Source organism: Aethalodelphis obliquidens, unplaced genomic scaffold, assembly GCF_003676395.1.
Source record: "Aethalodelphis obliquidens isolate GAN/ISIS:26980383/991018 unplaced genomic scaffold, ASM367639v1 scaffold125, whole genome shotgun sequence".
Classification (NCBI taxonomy): Eukaryota; Metazoa; Chordata; class Mammalia; order Artiodactyla; family Delphinidae; genus Aethalodelphis; species Aethalodelphis obliquidens.
Genome location: NW_020838069.1, coordinates 716,091 through 734,279, shown reverse-complemented (window position 1 = coordinate 734,279; position 18,189 = coordinate 716,091). Strand labels below are relative to the sequence as shown.

At 50.4% G+C, this 18,189-nt stretch overlaps 2 protein-coding genes across 2 annotated transcripts; one reads left to right on the top strand and one right to left on the bottom strand.

The window, feature by feature from the left end:
- The first annotated feature begins 2,496 nt into the window (after positions 1-2,496).
- Positions 2,497-12,935, top strand: CIMIP7 (ciliary microtubule inner protein 7). The gene is made up of 4 exons (XM_027098656.1): positions 2,497-2,511; positions 3,694-3,822; positions 11,622-11,678; positions 12,105-12,935. Exons 1-4 carry the CDS (start codon positions 2,497-2,499, stop codon positions 12,519-12,521), a joined length of 618 nt encoding a protein of 205 aa, XP_026954457.1. The 3' UTR covers positions 12,522-12,935.
- A 398-nt stretch (positions 12,936-13,333) lies between these two features.
- Positions 13,334-18,154, bottom strand: KLHDC8B (kelch domain containing 8B). The gene is made up of 6 exons (XM_027098758.1): positions 18,044-18,154; positions 16,595-17,104; positions 15,392-15,556; positions 14,831-15,055; positions 14,631-14,732; positions 13,334-14,193 (listed from the first exon to the last, which is right to left on the bottom strand). The coding sequence occupies exons 2-6, from the start codon at positions 16,968-16,970 to the stop codon at positions 13,997-13,999; spliced, it is 1,065 nt and encodes a 354-aa protein (XP_026954559.1). The 5' UTR covers positions 16,971-17,104; positions 18,044-18,154; the 3' UTR covers positions 13,334-13,996.
- Positions 18,155-18,189: the final 35 nt, after the last annotated feature.

Here is an 18,189-nt window from a genome sequence, read left to right as displayed (position 1 = left end):
TGGCATATCCATACAATGGAAAACTACTAAGCAATAAAAAGGAATGAACAACTGATAGGCACAGTGACATGGATAATTCTCAAAATAATTATGCCAAGTGAGAGAAGACAGACACACAAAAGAATACATACTGGATGATACCACTTACATAAAGTTCTAGAAAATGCAAATTATAGTGACAGAAAGCCAAACAGCAGTTTGCTGAGTGCCATATAGAAGGAATACTAATGGGCAGAAAGAAACTTTGGGGTGTGGATATGTTTACTACCTAGATTGTGGTTATGTTTCATAGATGTATACATAGATCAAAATGTGTCAAGTTGTACAATTTTTTTTTGTTTTTTGGCGGTGCCCCGTGGCTTGTGGGATCTTAGTTTCCTGACCAGGGATTGAACTTGGGCCCTCGGCAGTGGAAGTACAGAGGCCTAACCACTGGACTGCCAGGTAATTCCCTCTACAACTTTTTGACTTACCATTTTTAAGATTTATCTCTGTGGATTCAAGTATCTGTAGCCAGACCTACTAGAGAATGGACTTGAGGATATGGGGAGGGGGAAGGGTAAGCTGTGACAAAGCAAGAGAGAGGCATGGACATATATACATTACCAAACGTAAGGTAGATAGCTAGTGGGAAGCAGCCGCATAGCACAGGGAGATCAGCTCGGTGCTTTGTGATCGCTGGGAGGGGTGGGTTAGGGAGGGTGGGAGGGAGGGAGACACAAGAGGGAAGAGATATGGGAGCATATGTATATGTATAGCTGATTCATTTTGTTGTAGAGCAGAAACTAACGCACCATTGTGAAGCAATTATACTCCAATAAAGATGTTAAAAAAAAAAAGTATCTGTAGCCAATTTATAGTAACTCCATTATTTCGTTGTTTGATTATAGGCCAATTTTCTCATTGTCCTCTTGATAAACATTCAGCCTGTTTATAGTTTTTCCCCTATACAGATACAGCAATGAACATTTTTGTAGTTGTGAATACACGTGAGAGGGGATCTCCAGGGTTACTATACTAATAGGGTGGACTTTCTGGCTAGTAGGGCTTGTGCCAGTGACAAAGCCCTACTGAGTGTTTCCTGTTTTTGAACTTTTCGTTGGCAGAGTTTTAGAGGCTAATCGCCAGCTTCTTTGGGTTAGTAAAAGGAGTGAACTGTTCATGTCCCTGTGTTATAAATGAGAGAGACAATAATCTGCCCAAGGCTAGCTTGGGATGGAACCATGGTGTCAGATACTTTCATGCTGCTTCTTTTGCTCCTCTGTTATGCTCTCTCCTCCTTCACTTGGGCCCTTGTAACATTCACCAACATTTGCCACCAGTTAGTGTTCCCAGTCACCACAAACTCCTGAGAAGTTGATAGAGCCTTATTCTGAAGCAGCATTTTTATCCTAAGAGCTACCAGCCCCTTTAGCATTTCTTCTAACTCCATGAAATGTTATAAATTTATATCCCTGGCAGTATGGTTGAAGTTTAAAAAATGCAGGATTTGCCTTTAAAATATTCGCTATTTCATTGACTGTGAGCTCATCAGACTCCACTGTGGAGCCTTATATGTTTATATAAGAACTCTCCCAAGCTGTTAATGCTGAGGGACAGATTTCTCTCAGAGAGAAGTAAGAATAGAGCAGGAAGCACAAAGGGGTAGCAGGCTGGGCTCTACCTCAACAATCAGGAGCATTGTGTAGTCACAACATCCCTTTGTCACTAAGCAACAAGAAGTTGACCTGCTGAGATGCTCTTTCTCCAGAAGTAACCTCAAAAAGACAAGAGGAAAGTTTGCCTTTTCTGCTCGTTTCCCAGAAAGATGCAAAGTGCTTTAGTAGGCTCCTGGGTAAGAGTGTACTTTACATTAATCCTAGCCCCTGGCCCTGGGGTAGTACCTGAAATATGAACTACTCATGAGAATAAAGTGAGAATGGTTTCATCCAGCATCCAGGCTAGAGGAGGACCCCAAACTGCCCACTCCCCCTCTGCCATTATGAGGTCCCGCTACAGCTTATCTAGTCTTCCTGACATCATGCCCTCTTCCATGTGTCCTGGTCTCATGCCTGGATTAGCTGATCCTCTTAGTCCTCTAGCCACCCCATTTATTCCCAGTCCTTTGTTTGATCCCCCCAAACTTCTGTAGTTTGACTGCTCTCTAGACTGGGAACATCTTGAGGCTAAAGACTGCCTTCTACTATCTGTATGTCCCATGCCTGGAATACAGTAAAGGCCCAGTAAATACTGTTGAAATAAACTGAATAGAGAGAAAGGAGTGTTTGACAATAGTAGAAGGATGGACAGACGAGTTGGATGACCCAAGCACTCAGTGGGATGAAAAGATAAAGGGCTTCCCAGGCACGCTTAGGAGCCCACTTTGATGGCCAGAGGCCAGCTGGGAACAGGTTCTTTCTGCTCAGGACTATGATCATGGCGTGGACTAGACACATTGTCCTCTCCAGGGGGTATTCAGGACAGTGAGGTTGGGCCATAAGAGTTCCCAGGCCAGACATGGTCATCCATGTTGTCAGCCTAATGACATCAGCACAGTACAGCTTCTTATACCCCCAGTAGGTGCTCATTTCTGTCTTCTGCCAGTCCTTGTCTCTGAAATTCTCTCCAGAAGGTATCCACTGTTGGTAAAGTACTTCTTTGGGAAAGTTCATCCTTTGTTTAAGTGCTCCAGTTTCAGAGGGTGCCCTACTTGCCCCAGAATAACGAAGTGTGTAGCAAACAGGTGTTCGTGACTTTGTCAATAGATGCAGAATATGTATCCATTTAATCCTGGCTTTTCAGTGACCCTTGACCTCTATTAACAATGCAGGGAACACAATGAAGGGGCTTCCTCTCAGATCCCCCAGGGAAGGACCATGCTACTAGATGGTGGCCGTGTTCTCAAAACTCTGCTCAGTGCTTCCTAAGTCACCCTAACTCAGAACCTGTCTGGTCCCCTTCCCTGCTGAAGTCTTCCCTTGCTCTTGGAAGAGAATCCATGTTCCTAACCCAGTCTAGGTCCTGTCCCTCCCTGACCTCACCTTACTTCTCCTTGTCTTGCTCACAGCCTTTTAGTCAATAAGGCCTCTTTTTTTTTTTTTTTTTTTTCGGTTCTTCCAACACAACTCTGTCTCTGGCCTCTGAATCTTTGCACTTGCAGTTCTCACCACATAGAATGCTCTTCTGCTGCCCCTCACATGGCTGACTCCTTCAAGTACCATGCCCATTGTCATGAGATGCTGTCCCTACTCCCTGTCACTCGATCTAGTCATCAGGTTCTTTCTTTCCTGACTCTATTCACTTGTCTTACTCCCTCACCAGAAGGAAGGTTGATAGAGGCAGGGTCTTTCTGTCTTTTCACTGCTGTGTGTGTCCCCAGCCCATATTAGGACCCTATTGAAGAAAGAAAGAGAGAGAGAGAGAGAGAGAAAGGAAGGAAGGGGGGGAGGGAGGGAGGGAGGGTGAGAGGAAGGAGGGGAGGAAGGAAGGAAGGCACCCTTTCCTTACAGACATAACCCTCCCAGGTGGGCCAGCACAGCTGAGGCCAACTGTTCTAATGGTGGATGGAGACACCTCTCTGTTGGCGCCTCTCCAGGGTGTCCCTCCTTCTCTGATTCTTTTTATTCTGTCAGGAACTCCCAGGAGAGGCTTCTAGCCTGGGGGCTCTGAGGTCTAGGACTCAGGGTGGGGGTTGGGGTGGGATTCACCCTCAAGCCTGCCTTGTTACAGCACAACAGTGGCTTCTATGGGCACTACAGAGGCCAATTCAAGAGTGAAAGTGCTCGAGAATATCGCCTTGCAGCCAAGCCCCAGCCCCCAGCAGTGTTCCTGCAGCGCTGTCAGGTACGAGGCAGCCCTGGGTGCAGCTGCCACGGCTGAGCCAGATTCTGCTTCTCTCAGGCCCCAAGAGCAATATCCTCAACCTTAACGCAACTGGACTGACACTTGAGGCCAGCCTATCCCCAGGACTTGCATGAGGCCTGGCCCCTCTTCCCTGAAATGTCAGGTCCTCCCCCTACAGATACATGGGTGGAGAAGAGCCAGTACCAGGCTGGACAGTTTTGCTCACTGCTCCTTCTAAATGGAGGAAGAGTCAGGGTCTAGGTGGGGTGGGTGGTCATGGAGAGAGAGCCTCCAGAACCCAAGAAGTAAGCCTTGAGTTTTGCAGACGGCTGTCCTTCAGCACAGATTCCTTGATGCCATGAAAGTCAATGGTCTAGCTCACAGGCAGCCTCGTAGTCCAGGGGCTCAGGAGTGAGTAGGAGGCCTCCTCTGGTCAGTAAAACAGCATAGAAAGTGGCAGGTGTCCGCCCCCATGCCTAACCAAGGAGGACTGGAAAGGAGTGATGGCAGAAACGGCCTAGGGTGGCTGGAAAAGGCTTCCAGATAACAGGAGAGGGACGCAGGGCTGCAGGCCCTCCACTGCTTCCAGGCCTGGAGACAAGGAGGGGACACTGAGCATAGTCAGGGTCCCAAAAGTAAAAAGCCCACTCAAAACAGAACTCAGGAGGGTATACATATAAAGGAGTAGGTGTGGGAGCTTCAGGGAAAGGTATTCTCACAGGATGGTAAAAACCAAGTGGTCAGTACTGCTGGGCTTTAAGGAACAAGGGGAAGGCATGGCTCCTAGAACCCAGATGGAGAGAGTGGTATGGAGAGGGCTCTCCTGAGAGAAGTGGTGATTTCGGGTAGAGAGACACAGCCAGGTAGGGGCGGGCCCGGAAGGGAGCCAGGAGAAGAAACACCTCCTCCCTCCTTCCCTCCATCTCCTTTCCAGGCTTCCTTTCAGGTCAGAGGGAAGTCAACCTGGTGAGAAGTGTGCTCACATCAGACTCCTGGGAAAGATCAGGGTGGAGGAGGCCTGAGAGGGACCTGGAGGTGTGCCTGGAACATGCTCCGCCCACTGCAGCTTCTTGTTTCCCAGCCTCTAGCCAGGTCCTACTTGACTGGCCATCTGGATTCTCTACAAATTGCTTTCCCAGGCCAAGAGCAGGGTCTTGGAGTCTGCCATGCTACAGAGCCTGAACTTCCTTAGCATGCCCAGTTGGAACGGCTGCCTGGTACTGCCTACTGAGCAAGGCCCAAATGCAACTCCAGACTGCTCGTCTGGGGCCACCTCCCTTGAGAGAGTGATGAGATCTGCCTAGTACAGGGACAGAGGTAACCTGGGCACTTCCTGCTGGGTGTCTGTAGTAGTCCTCAGTGGCAGCCCTCATCCCAAAGACCTGAATGTCCTCTTAATCTGTCCCCCAGGAACAGAGTAGAGGACATATTTGGGGACATATTTTGATTGAAGTGAAGTCTTGTTACATGTTGGCATTATCAGCAACCCCAAAATAGCATGGTCTGTGTATCTTGGGCTTAGGTTGTACAAATGCCAAGTCTGACCCTTTCTAGATCTAAAGCTGTTTTAATTAGTGGGACTACTCAGGGAAGGTGCACATTCTTTTTTCTTATTTGCTGAGAGATACCAAGTGTCAGCTGGCTGACTGCAGCTATTCTTGTTGAAAACCTTTCCAAGATGTAGCAGCCACTTACCTTTAGTTTGGGGCAGGTAGAAATTTTGTCATTCAGATGCAAGAAGATTCTTTTTTCTTTTTATTCTTCTTTTTCTTTTTTTCTTCTAAACCAGATTAGTTTATTTCTGGCCTTCACCTGTCTGACTCTTGGTAAATGTAATCCTGGTCTTGTTTGTTCTTAAGGTCAGGCCAGAGTGCCAGGGCTCATGGTTGGAGGCAGGTCCTTCGTTGGTGGTGCCGTGATTGCTGTGTCTCTGCCTCTGCCCCACCCCCCACCATGCCTCAGTCTGCCACAGGGACTCCTCACTCAGTACCCCACTAATTGCACACTGCCCAGCCTCCAGAGAGGCCCTTAGTCCTCCCACAGGCAAACATTGACCCATCCCAGGAAACCTACTTCTCTTCCAAGGCCTCTTTAGCTCAAACCCTAGCCCAAGCCCTACCTGCTCAGAGACCACGGATTTTACCACCTGAGTGGAAAAGGAGCTTTAGATGGTTTAGAAGCAAAGATGCAGGTGAAATTCTCCTCAGGGACAAGAATACTTAGAACTGCCTGGGTGGAGAGGAAATTACTGCACTTTTCACTAGACTCCCACAGTTGTGAGAATAAAACTTAAGTCAGTGGGAGTCGATAGATGATCCTGTCACTGTAAGAATAGTGAGTTTCCAAATTCAGACCTGCCTCCAACAGCAGAGGCATCCACATTCTAGGGCTGTGTACAACTTTAAAGCTAAGGGTAGAGATGGGGGAGGGATTGGGGGGGCAACTGGAACATGCCCCAGACCTCCAGATTTTTTAATTGAAAATTTTTTTGAGATGGTTGTAGATTCAGAAACAGTTGTAAGAATTAGTAAAGAGAGATCCCTTTATGCTTTGCCCAGTTTCCCCCAATGGTAACATTTTGCATATCTATAGTAAAATATCACAACCAGGACGCTGACATTGCTGCAATCTACCTATTTCATTCAGATTTCCTCATTTGTGTGTGTGTATTAAGATCTATAAAATCTTGGAATTCTCTGGTGGTCCAGTGGTTAGGACTACACGCTCTCACTGCTGAGGGCCTGTGTTCGATCCCTGGTCAGGGAACTAAGACCCCACAAGCCACGTGGCATGGCCATAAAAACCCATAAAAATCTATAAAATCTTTTTTAAATTAATTTTAATAACAGTATAGCTGATTTACAATGTTGTGTTAGTTTCTGCTGTATAGCAAAGTGAATCAATTATACATATACATATATCCACTCTTTTTTAGATTCTACTCCCATATAGGTCGTTAAAGAATATTGAGTAGAGTTCCCTGTTCTATACAGTAGGCTCTTATTAGTTATCTATTTTATATATAGTAGTGTGTATATGTCAATCCCAATCTCCCAATTTATCCATTCCCCCTGCTTTCCCCCTTGGTAACCATAAGTTTGCTTTCTATATCTGTGACTCTATTTCTGTTCTGTAAATAGGTTCATTTGTACAATTTTTTTAGATTCCACATATAAGTGATATCACATGATATTTGTTGTTCTCTGTCTGACTTACTTCACTCTGTATGACAAGTTCTGGGTCCATCCATGTTGCTGCAAATGGCATTCTTTCTTTTTATGGCTGAGTAGTATTCCATTGTATATATGTATCACATCTTCTTTATCCATTCCTCTATTGATGGGTATTTAGGTTGCTTCCATGTCCTGGCTATTATAAATAGTACTGCAATGAACATTGGGGTACACGTATCTTTTTGAATTATGGTTTTCTCCAGATATATGCCCAGGAGTGAGCTTGTTGGATCATATGCTAGTTCTATTTTTAGCTTTTTAAGTAATCTCCATACTGTTCTCCATAGTGGCTGTTACCAATTTAAATTCCCACCAACAATGTAGGAGGGTTCCCTTTTCTCCACATCCTCTCCAGCATTTATTGTTTATAGATTTTTTCATGATGGCCATTCTGACTGGTGTGAGGTGATGCCTCATTGTAGTTGTGACTTGCATTTCTCTAACAATTAATGATGTTGAGCATCTTTTCATGTGCCTCCTGGCCATCTGTATGTCTTCTTTGGAGAAATGTCTATTTAGATCTTCTGCCCATTTTTTGATTGGGTTGTTTGTTTTTTTGATATTGAGCTGCATGAGCTGTTTGTATATTTTGGAGATTAATCCCTTGTTGGTCACTTCATTTGCAAGAGAAAAAAAAAGATCTATAAAATCTTATCACCCGTGTAGGTTTGTGCATCCACCACCACAGTCAAGATACTGACCAATATCACAAGGATCCCTGGTCCTGCCCTTTTTTTTTTTTTTTCGCGGTACGCGGGCCTCTCACTGTTGTGGCCTCTCCCGTTGCGGAGCACAGGCTCCGGACGCGCAGGCTCAGCAGCCATGGCTCACGGGCCCAGCCGCTCCGCGGCATGTGGGATCCTCCCGGACCGGGGCACGAACCCGCGTCCCCTGCATCGGCAGGCAGACTCTCAACCACTGCGCCAGCAGGGAAGCCCGTGGTCCTGCCCTTTTATACCCATCAGCCTCTCATTCCTCCACCCTTCCCCTGTCCCTAACTGCTATTTTTCCTCCATTTCTAAAATTTTGTGACTTCAGAAACGTTATGTGAATGGAATGATACAGCATGCAACCTTTGGGGAATGGCTTTTCTTGCTCAGCATAATTTCCTGAAGATTCCTCCAAGTTGTGTGTATCAACGGTTCAATTTCCATTACTGAGTAGTATTCTGTGGTATGTATATAGCAGTTTACTTAACCATCCATCTATGAAAATGTATCTGGGCTGATTCCAGTTTTTACCTCTTACAAATAAAGTTGCTATGAACATTTGTGTACAGGTTTTTGGGTGAACATAAATTTTCATTTCTTTGGAATAAATACCTAGGAGTGCAATTGCTGGGTCATATGATAGTTGCATTTATTTATTTATTTTTAATATTTTATTTATTTATTTGGCTGCACCGGGTCTTAGTTTCGGCACACGGGATCTTCGTTGCCGCGTGAGGGATCTTTAGTTGCAGTATGCAGGATCTTTTTTTTAGTTGTGGCACGCGGGATCTTTTTATAGTTGCAACATGCAGAATCTTTTAGTTGCGGGCATGCAGACTCTTAGTTGCAGCATGTAGGATCGTGTTCCCTGACCAGGGATAGAACCTGGCCCCCTGCAATGGGAGCTCAGTCTTAGCCATTGGACCACCAGGGAAGTCCCTGTAGTTGCATTTAAGTTGTTTGTTTGGTTTTTTAATGTGGATGGAAATTTTTTTTAATTGAAGGAAAGATTCTTTAAATTCTATAGCACTTTACAATTTTCAAAAGTTTCACACACGATTTCATATAATCCCATAATAACTTTTTTTCTCCTACCCCTATATTGTACCTCCTGCATGTTAAGTTTTTTTTTTTTTAATTGTCAAACTGTTTTCCAGAGTGGCTGTTTCACATTTTACATTCCCACCTGCATTGAGCAAATGATTGTATTTCTCTGCATTCTCACCAACATTTGGTGTTGTCTCTATTTTTTTATTTTAGCCATTCTGATTGATGTGTCATGATAGCTCACTGTGGGGTTTTTTTGTTTTTTTTTTTTGAGTGTGTTGGGTCGTCATTGCTGTGCGCAGGTTTTCTCTAGTTGTGGTGAGCGGGGGCTACTCTTCGTTGTGGTGTGCGGGCTTCTCATTGTTGTGGCTTCTCTTGTTGTGGAGCACAGGCTCTAGGCACGCAGGCTTCAGTAGTTGTGGCACGTGGGCTCAGTAGTTGTGGCTTGCAGGCTCTAGAGCGCAATCTCAGTAGTTGTGGCACACGGGCCTAGATGCTCCATGGCATGTGGGATCCTCCGGGGCCAGGGCTCGAACCCGTGTCCCCTGCATTGGCAGGCAGACTCCTAACCACTGCACCACCAGGGAAGCCCTCTCACTGTGGTTTTAATTTGCATTTCCCTAACATTCAGTGATGGTGAACATCTTTTCATGTGTTATTTGCCATCTGTATATCCTCTTTGAAGAAATGTCTTCCTGTTGTTTGCCCATTTTCTAATTGGAATTTTTACTTTGCTGTTCAGTTGTGAGAGTTCTTTATACATTCTAGATACTAGTCCTTTATTGGATATGTGATTTGCAAATATTTTCTCTCAGTCTGTAACTTGTCTTTTCATCCTCTTCACATGGACTTTCACAGAGCAAAACTTAAAAAAAAATTTTGATGAGGTCTAATTTATTGATTTTTTTTTCTTTTATGGCTCTTGCTTTTGGTGTCACATCTAAGAACTCTTTGCCTAGCTCTAGATTCTGAAGATTTTCTATTTTTTTCCTGAAAGGGCTCTGGGTTTTTAATCTCTTGTGTCAGTTTGCTTTATGAGGAATGAAAGGTAAGGCCAGCTGGCTTCCTACCTTCATGGAGCTTTCATTCGATTTGGAGAACACCAGCTGTCTAAGGCAGGAGGTCCCAATAGGGGAGCTTGTTAAAGGCTCCACCCCGAAGATTCTGGTTCAGGGATCTGGGATGGAGCTAGCCCCTGACTTTTATCTAGCAACTTATTGTCAGCCATTGCTCATACCCCAACCCAGCCAAGATTGGACTCACCAGATCAGGTACTTCATTCTGGTCCGCAGCAGGAGAAGCTGACTGGCTGAGGTGGAGGGACCCTGGGGGCAGAGACCAGGCACAAAGGCAAGGTGGACGGTCTTGGGAGAGATTCCTGCTGAGGTCTAGGGGCCTGAGAGGTGGTCTCTCTCTGCCTGGGGATGGAACATGGCTCTCTGGCCCCAACTGGGCTAAAGCAAATGCCCTGGGGATCTTCTGTCCCTGTTCACTGATTTAACAGCAAATATATATTGAGCACAGTGCCAGGCTCAGTGTTGGAGTTATAGATGTGAGTAAAACAGACAGTAACCTTGCCCATGAGGTGCTTGTGTTCTAGTCAGGGGCATCAGATGGTAAACAGCAACATAATACATAGTAATACAGTATGTTAGAAGGTGAAAAATGCTGGGTTGGGGTGATGGGACTGCTGGTGTAGTAGTGGTCAAGGAAGACCTCCCAAGAGGTAGGTGAGAGGGAGTCATGGCCAGCTGGGAGAAAAGTCCCAGGCAGAAGTAACTGGTAGTACAAAGGTCCAAGGTGAAAGTAGCTAGTGTATTTGAGGAACAGTGAGGACGCCAGTGTGGCTAGAGGTAATGGAGGAATCAATATCATGTGGATCTCATGGACCACTATGATGACTTTGACTTTTATAAACATGAGGAACTGTTGTGGATTTTTGGCAAACAAGGAGTGTGATCTGATTTACATATTAAAACAGTTATTCTGCCTGCTAAGAGGACAATAGACTGGAGAGGCAAGCTTGGAAGTAGGGACACCAAGTGGGAAGCTCTTGCAGTAATTGAGGCATGAGGGGAAGGTGGCTTAGACCAGAGAAAGCAGCGGCTATGCTGAGAAGTGGTCTGATCCTGGGTACATATTGAAGGAAGTATCAGCAGGATTTCCTGGCACACTGGATGTAGAGTGTGAAAGAAAAGAATCAAGGGGACTCCGGGGTGTTTGGCAAGATCTAGCTGCCATGACCTGAGCTGGGGGAGGCTATAGGTGGGGTGGTTTTGGGGAATGATCCAGAGCTCAGCCATGTGTCTGGAGATGCCCGTTAAGACATTTACATGGGAATATGGAGCAGGTGGTTGGCTAGTGAGTCTGGAGTTCGGGAGAGAGCTCAAGCTCTAAAGAGAAATTTCAGTTTCCAGGTGGTATTTAGGGCCAAGAGGCTGGGTTGTTGATGAGAGAGTGAAAGAGAGGAGGAGAGAGCTGGAGCCTAGTCCTGGATGATCTAAAGGACCCAATGTGAAACTTAAACCACTGCCCCACTAACGGCAGGATGTCCTGGAAAATGCCTCAGCCCCTTCCTCAATCAGTGGCCCCAGAGGCTTCTGCTTTGAGAGCAAGTGCTGGGATGAGATGTTCCAGGAATGAGGTGTTGCTTTAATTTTTATCTGCCCTTTCAGTGTGTTGGCAGTTTAGCAGTTTAAGGATGGTGGCTCCTGGCAACTTCCCTCCATTATGGGGCCCTGAGTTAGCATCTTGGGGACAGGTAAGCATCATCTTTCCCCATTCACCTTCTTTTTCACTGTCTTTCTAGGAGCCAGCGCAGCAACATTTCTTCTCCAAGCATGACAACCGCACTTCCTTTGACAAAGTGAGTGCTAGAGAGAGGAAGGAAAATGGGCAGACTCCCAGCCTAGGTTGAAGTTGAGGTAGGGTGGAGGGGAAAAGACATTCCAGGGAGAGAGGGCTCTTTATACAGACAGAGGAGTGTCTGTCTTCCTGACAACCTCTTTCTTCTGGGAAACAGCCCATTCTACAAACAGATGTACCTCTGCTTTGGTTTCCCCCACCAGCTTGCCTGACAATGTGCAAATATCTTAGGAACCACTGACTTTCTGGGGGCTTCATTCACTCTGGAATGGAAGGCATGACTGGGGATGCAGGCCAAAGAGGCTGGGGTCCAGGCCAGGGAGGCCAGGCACAGGCCAGGCATCACCAGGCAGGCTTGGGTATAGGAGGGGCCCAAGGAATTGCCTGGTGCCAGGACTGTGGGCCAAGGGCCCATACCGTTGAGGAGGGCCCCTACTGCCTGCTACAGGGAATCGGAAGGCGGAAAGACCTGGAGCGCCTGTGGCAGCAGCACACCTTCCTGCGCTGGGCACCCTGTGAACTGGAGTTGCGCCAGCCACGGCCCCTTGAATCCTCCTACCAGGCTGATTTCCGGTCAGGGCCAGGACTCAGTGACCTCCCCCAGCGCCTTGCCCACTTTGTGCAGATCCAGCCTTCCCGTGCTAGCACCACCTACCAGCAGAACTTCTGCCAGCCATCCCGTGGTAGCCATTGTGGCAGTGACAACATGGGGCCCCAGGCCCCAGTCACCAACACACTGCCTGACCTCCCAGGGATCCCAAGACCCAAGCTGCTGCAGCATTACCTTCATGCTGGGGTCTCTGAGTGTCTAAACTGGTCCAGAACATTAAACAAGGACAGCTAACTCAGTGGCCTGTCTGTGCTTGCAGCCCAAGAGATCTCAGAGGCTGGAGAACAGTAAGGCACAGCCAGGCCCTGCGCCTGGCTCCTATGTTGCTTGTGCCATGGAGCCTTGTGCAGCCTTGTGCTGGTTGGGGGAGGTGCTGCCTGGGGAGTCTTGCCAGTGAGTGAGAAGAGGTAAGGCCTGCAGGAGGCTAATGGTCCAGGAAGGTTACCTTGGCCACAGCAGGTGGGTTCCAGGACCCCAAATCCATTCTTGCCACAAACTCAACTGTGAACCCCTTGCAATCAGTACGGCTGCAGGGAAAGCAGAGTCAATGGTCCCTACTAGTGGGCAGCAAAGACTGGAGGAGGAGGCAAGGGCTGGCAGCTTTGCTTTTTCTGGGATGCTACTGCCTCTAGGGGTCTGGTGAGTGGCAACACAGTCATGCCTAAGAGACAGCTTCACCACAGCTGGGACAGAGGGACAGCCCCCACTGGACACACACCCCGCCCCCGCCACCGGAGGTGAGCAGAGGCTTTGAGGATGCTGTGTGATGTGAATCTTGAGGTCATCCTGATCCTATGGTATTTTGTTGCAGTTTTCTGAGCTCTTCTATGGTCTTGCTGTGAGTGCCCTCTAACAGCCAGGGCAATAGGGGATGGGGGGTCATCCTACGTCACCAACAGAGAACTGAGGCTTAAGTGGGACTAAGACACCAGGACACTTTGGGGGCAGAGGCCAGGTCCTAAAGGCTCCTCTAGACCCTCATCGCCTGAGAAAGTTGAGGGCCAGGGGCTCAGGGGCAACGCAGGAGTCCACACCAGAGGCCATAAGCCAGATTTAGCAGCACTTTTACTTCCACATCTGAACTCCCTGGATCCTCACAACAGCCCTGTGAGGTAGGTAGGGCAGGAAGGTTTCAGAGATCCCCATTTATAGATGAGGATGCTGAGGCACAGAGAGGTGAAATGACTTGCCCAAGGTCACACAGCCAGCAGTGTAAAGGGCCCAAAGCCACCATTCTTCTGGCCCTCTGGAAGTCCCCACATCCACTCCTGTACCCCTCTGTGTTCCCACCCTCTCTTACCTCTTCTGAGTCCACAAGGGCCTTCAAGGCAGGCTGACAGCTAGGACTTTTCAGGAACAGCCATTGGGGAGGGCCTGATCAACTCCAGGTAGGCACTGACCTGTAGGGCAGGAGGCCAGCTCTGCCCTCCCCCACTTCCCAGTTGGACAGAGGGCCCAGTAGGTTCCAGAGCAAGGGTGGAGCTGGGCATGGTCCGTGAATGAAAGGGAGTAAAGGTGGGTATAAAGGTATGTGTGTCCTTTGCTAAAGATGAAGGCCACCCCCAAGTCCCAGACACGGTGTCTCAAGTGCCCCACCCTGTGCCTCCCTCATCCCACAGAGCCACAGTGAGCTTTCTCAGCAGCAAAAGGAACCACAGACATCTGCTTCTGGCACTGAACTGCTCCAGTGGACAGGTCCCATCAGGCATTCAGACCCCATCACGCAGACACAGTGCCTCCACAGCTTGACTGGGACCCTGGGCCACACCCCCGATGGCAAACAGCCGGGGCCCAGCCTGCAGACTAGAACAGGAGCAGCGGGCTGTGGGCATGGGAGGCAGTGCCTCCCAGCGCCGCCGTGCAAGGCTGAAGCCCTCCACAGAGCCCAGAGGGCACGGCTGGTTTCCTGCAGGAAGAAGACAGATGTTGTAAAGGGCACAGGCTGCAGGGGCTCCAGCTCTTTTTCTCCCTGAGCTCAGAGCATGGCCCAGCATGCATTACCCCAGGATGGGCTATCCATGCTTTGCTACTCATTGCCCCCATTTCATCACTCATTCATTTATTTATTCACATTTCTATTTCTCCATTCATTCAGTGGTCATTTGTCCTGTTTTTATCTCCTAGGCCCCTGCTGGTACAGAACCCACAGTTAGGTGCTGAGAGACACCCCAAAAGCTGAGCCAGGCAGACCACCCACTGACTGTTTTACAGATTGGAAAAGGGAAGCTCACAAAGCCATGACCCCTGGAGTACCTAGAGAAGGGCAGGAGGTGGTACTCACGCAGGGGGCTACTCTTTCCTGTCTTGGGCTCCCCTCCTATCCCTAGCCCCACAGAGACTCACCAAGGCCCCCAATGGCCACGATGTGGTCCCCAAGTGAGCCAACCACAAAGTCGGCCCTCTTATCCCTCATGCGCAGGCTTCGGGGCAGCTTGGTCCAGGACCCTGCAGGGGAGGGGAGGTCAGATCTAGCCCCCTCACACACACTGCACCCCTCCATCCCATGGAGAGTGGGAGAATAGCCCAGACCAGCCACTGCTCACCATGCTCCAGGTCGAACATCTCCACAGTGTTGACAAAGTGTGGGCGGGAGTAGAAATTGTGGGGCCCGGGCTGCTGCAGGCCACCCAGGCTAAAGACGCTGCCTTCGGCCATCACGCAGCCGGCAAAGGCCCGGCGGCTGGGCAGGCTTGGGTGTCGGGTCCAGGTACGGGCCTCCAGATCAAAGGCCTCAAAAGCAGTCACTGGGAGCTTGCCCTGGCGGCCCCCTGCGAATGGAATTGGGGCACCTGGGAGGCAGCCCAGGAGGCCTGGCAGCCTCTTCCTTTACCAGGTTGCTGAGCCTTTACCACTGCCCACCCCAGCTACCCATACCCAGCTGTGTGCACACCAGAGCACAGATCAACCGCAAAGATCCTTAGGCACTGGGGTTTGGTTTTCCAGCCTCAGCAGGACCACCAGAGGTCAGAGCCTCAGAGCAACCCTGGCTCAAACCAACAAAACTTCTCTTGTCCCACCATCCCAGATTAAGCTTGATCCCAGCCAACCTATACGGATAAGTGCTTTTGGACTTAGGCCAATTTTCCACATCCCCAGATCCTTACCCAGGACATAGATCTTGTTCCCGTTCAGGAAGGTGGAGGCCCCGTAGCAGGGTGTGGGCATCGAGGGCAGCGAAAGCCAGCAGTCCCGGCGGGGTTCATACACCCGAACCTGGGCCTGGGGGGTTGTGTCAGGGCCCATTCCCCCCAGTGCATACACCATACCATCTGCAGAGAAAAGAGTAATACAGACTATCCCTGGGCCTGGCCACAGCACTCCACCCTGACAACAGCCCTGGTCAGGCCTGGAGGTGGCTTAGGACAAACCTATTTATGGTACCCCTCCCTGGCAGCAGAAACCCTCCTGCCTGCCTGGAGTGGGGCCTGGGAGAGCTAGGATTCTCACTCTGGCCAGGGCCCCTTCAAGTGAAGAGCAGGAGGCAGCCAATCTAATTATAAGCCGTCTCTGTCTCCCTGGAGACGCTATGGCAACCACATCTGGCATCCAAGCAGGACTGGTGGTCAGACCTGGAGGCCACAATGTAGGGACTCTCATGGGGGAAGGAGGGTGGGGGCCATATGGAGATCTGTTCAGCATGGAGCTCAGACTGGGGAGGGGGCTCTGGGGATCAGCTGGGGGGCTGGGAGAGGAGCTTGGGCCTGCAGGATGGAGGTGCTGTCCACAAGCCTTCTGCCAGCACTTCTGTACCCTGCCCTTTCACTAGAGTAGGTTCTTGCCCTGTTATACTCTCAGGGTCAGCTGGGGGCATGTGTGGGGGCCTTGGGCAGACAGCCAGTTAGCTAGGGGCTTCCATGGCAACTGCCTCCAGGCCAGCTTGGCTTTTGTCCATCTCAGTCTCCCTTGTTTGTTTGTGTGGTGTGAGGAATTTAAGCACTTGCCGGGCTCTGAGCCAAGGCCCTGCTCCCATCCCCCTCTCCCAGACTATTTATAACTGTGGGAGTCATTGGGCCACCCCTCCTTGTCTCTCACAGAGGAGGAATGGGGCAGGGAGGTGGCTTGGACCTCCCATCATGCTGGTGGCTAGCCTGGGCTCTGACTCCCACCTCACAGCTGGAAAAGGCAGTTTAGGCTGCTGCTAGCCCAGCTCAGAGCTAGGTAGGGAAGGGTACAAGAAACAAAGCCATGTCCAGGGCACCCAGGCAAAATTTACAGCTCTTGCCCAATCTCTGAAGGTAAGGGACCAAGTCAGGAAAGAATGGAGGGTGTTGGGGCACCTGAGGGACCTTCCTTGGGAGGCCACTCACCTCTCTCCACAGTTGCAACCCCCATGGCTGCCTGAGGTAGGGTGGCCCGACGCTCCCAGCGGCCCTCGTCAGCCAGGAAGGCCTCCACGGCAGCTACCGGGCTCTGGCCCTCATCCACACCGCCCACCACTAGCACCTGCTTGCCCAGTACCACAGCAGCTGCACCAGCCCGGGCAGTGGGCAGGGGCGCCAGTGCCAGCCACGTATGTGAGGCCATGTCCAATGTCTCGGCAGTGTCCAAAGGCAGTCCAGCTCGGCCACAGCCCCCCAACACTAGCAGGTGCCCATCCTGGTATGCCACTGTACCATATACCCGGCAGGTGGGCATGGGTGGGAACACCTGCCAAGCAAAGGCCCGGCCACCTCCTGTAGCCATGGTGTTCACCTCCAGTGGCAGGCCATGCTATCTGCTCAGGCTGCAGACCTCACTGAAGGGCATGATGGGGCCACATCTTGACTCTACCAGGGCTACAAGGGAGTGTGGGGCCAGTCCAAGGACTTTGCTTTCACCTAGAGAAAAGAGGGAAAACAAAGGGTCAGAGCCACTGACCAGCCCCTCAGGGTACAGATGAGCAGCCTGGCCCAAAATTGCTGGTGGGAAAAGCAGAGGGAAGACACACCTCCACTGCCTAGCACACTGATGTGGAGGTCCTCCTGGAGTGGGAAGGAGGGCAGTCTCCCAGTTACCCAGGCAACTTCCCAACTTGCTATGGGGCTTGAGGGATTCTCCTCCCATACCTTGCCCTCACCTAGTTGCTCCCCGGTTGAATCTAGGTCTAGGTGGGAGGTAAGGTGACTAGAATAGGACTTTCCACCCTAGCCCCCTTCCCTTTGCCTCAACAATCCTCACCCTGGTGCTCTGCATCAGTGGAGTTTTACTGTACCCTCCCCCTTACTGGCTTCCAGTGTGCTCTGGGCAGCCATCAGGGTCTCCAACCTGCTGCCAGGGATCAGAGTCCAGGGTATCCTTAAAACCCCTTTGGGAGCCATTCCATAGACTGCATCCATTCCCACCAGCAAAGGCCAAGATCAGGGTGTTTGAGACTGGGAGGGGAGGGGCTGGAGGCCAGAGTCCCACATTTCCCCTCAAGATCTACCCTCAGGGGTTTGCCCATGCCAAGTCCCCAGAGGCCTGCCTTCTTGGTGTCTGGGACGGGGAGGGGGATGATTTTTGGGAACTCACGAGCACTGGACTCTAGGTTCCCAGAGTCCAGGGCGTTGCCAGCAGAAATGGGCAGCTGGACTTCACAGATTCCAAGTTCCCTGGCTTCTCCTTTCCCGCGGGGAGGCACGCTCCTGGGACCCCTGGCGCGAGGGCCTTCTGGCGCGAGGGCCTCCCGGCCCCAAACTTCCAGCTCGCGGAAGGGGGGGCGGGTCCGAGCGAGCGCGCTTGGGGCTCTACACCCCGCGCCCTAAACTTCCCCTGAGCGCGGCTCCCGCGGGACTCACCGGCCGGGGCTCCGGCGCCGCCGGGGCGCAGGGTCCGCGGTTCCGGTTCCGCTGGTGCCTGATCTGGCTGGGTCTGAGGCCGGGCTCCGGCGGGGCTCCGGTGGGGCTCCGGCGGGGCTCCGGCGGGGCTCCGGCTCTTCTCCGGC

What these genes read in the sequence shown, in the direction of transcription:
- CIMIP7 (XM_027098656.1), top strand. An exon ending in TGTTCCTGCAGCGCTGTCAG is followed by an intron (nt 3,823 to 11,621) that starts GTACGAGGCAGC and finishes CTGTCTTTCTAG; the next exon opens with GAGCCAGCGCAGCAACATTT. An exon ending in ACCGCACTTCCTTTGACAAA is followed by an intron (nt 11,679 to 12,104) that starts GTGAGTGCTAGA and finishes ACCGTTGAGGAG; the next exon opens with GGCCCCTACTGCCTGCTACA.
- KLHDC8B (XM_027098758.1), bottom strand. Translation starts at nt 16,970, where the DNA reads ATGGCTACAGGAGGTGGCCGGGCCTTTGCTTGGCAGGTGTTCCCACCC. An exon ending in GAACAAGATCTATGTCCTGG is followed by an intron (nt 15,056 to 15,391) that starts GTAAGGATCTGG and finishes TTCCATTCGCAG; the next exon opens with GGGGCCGCCAGGGCAAGCTC. An exon ending in CGTGGCCATTGGGGGCCTTG is followed by an intron (nt 14,194 to 14,630) that starts GTGAGTCTCTGT and finishes TTCTTCCTGCAG; the next exon opens with GAAACCAGCCGTGCCCTCTG.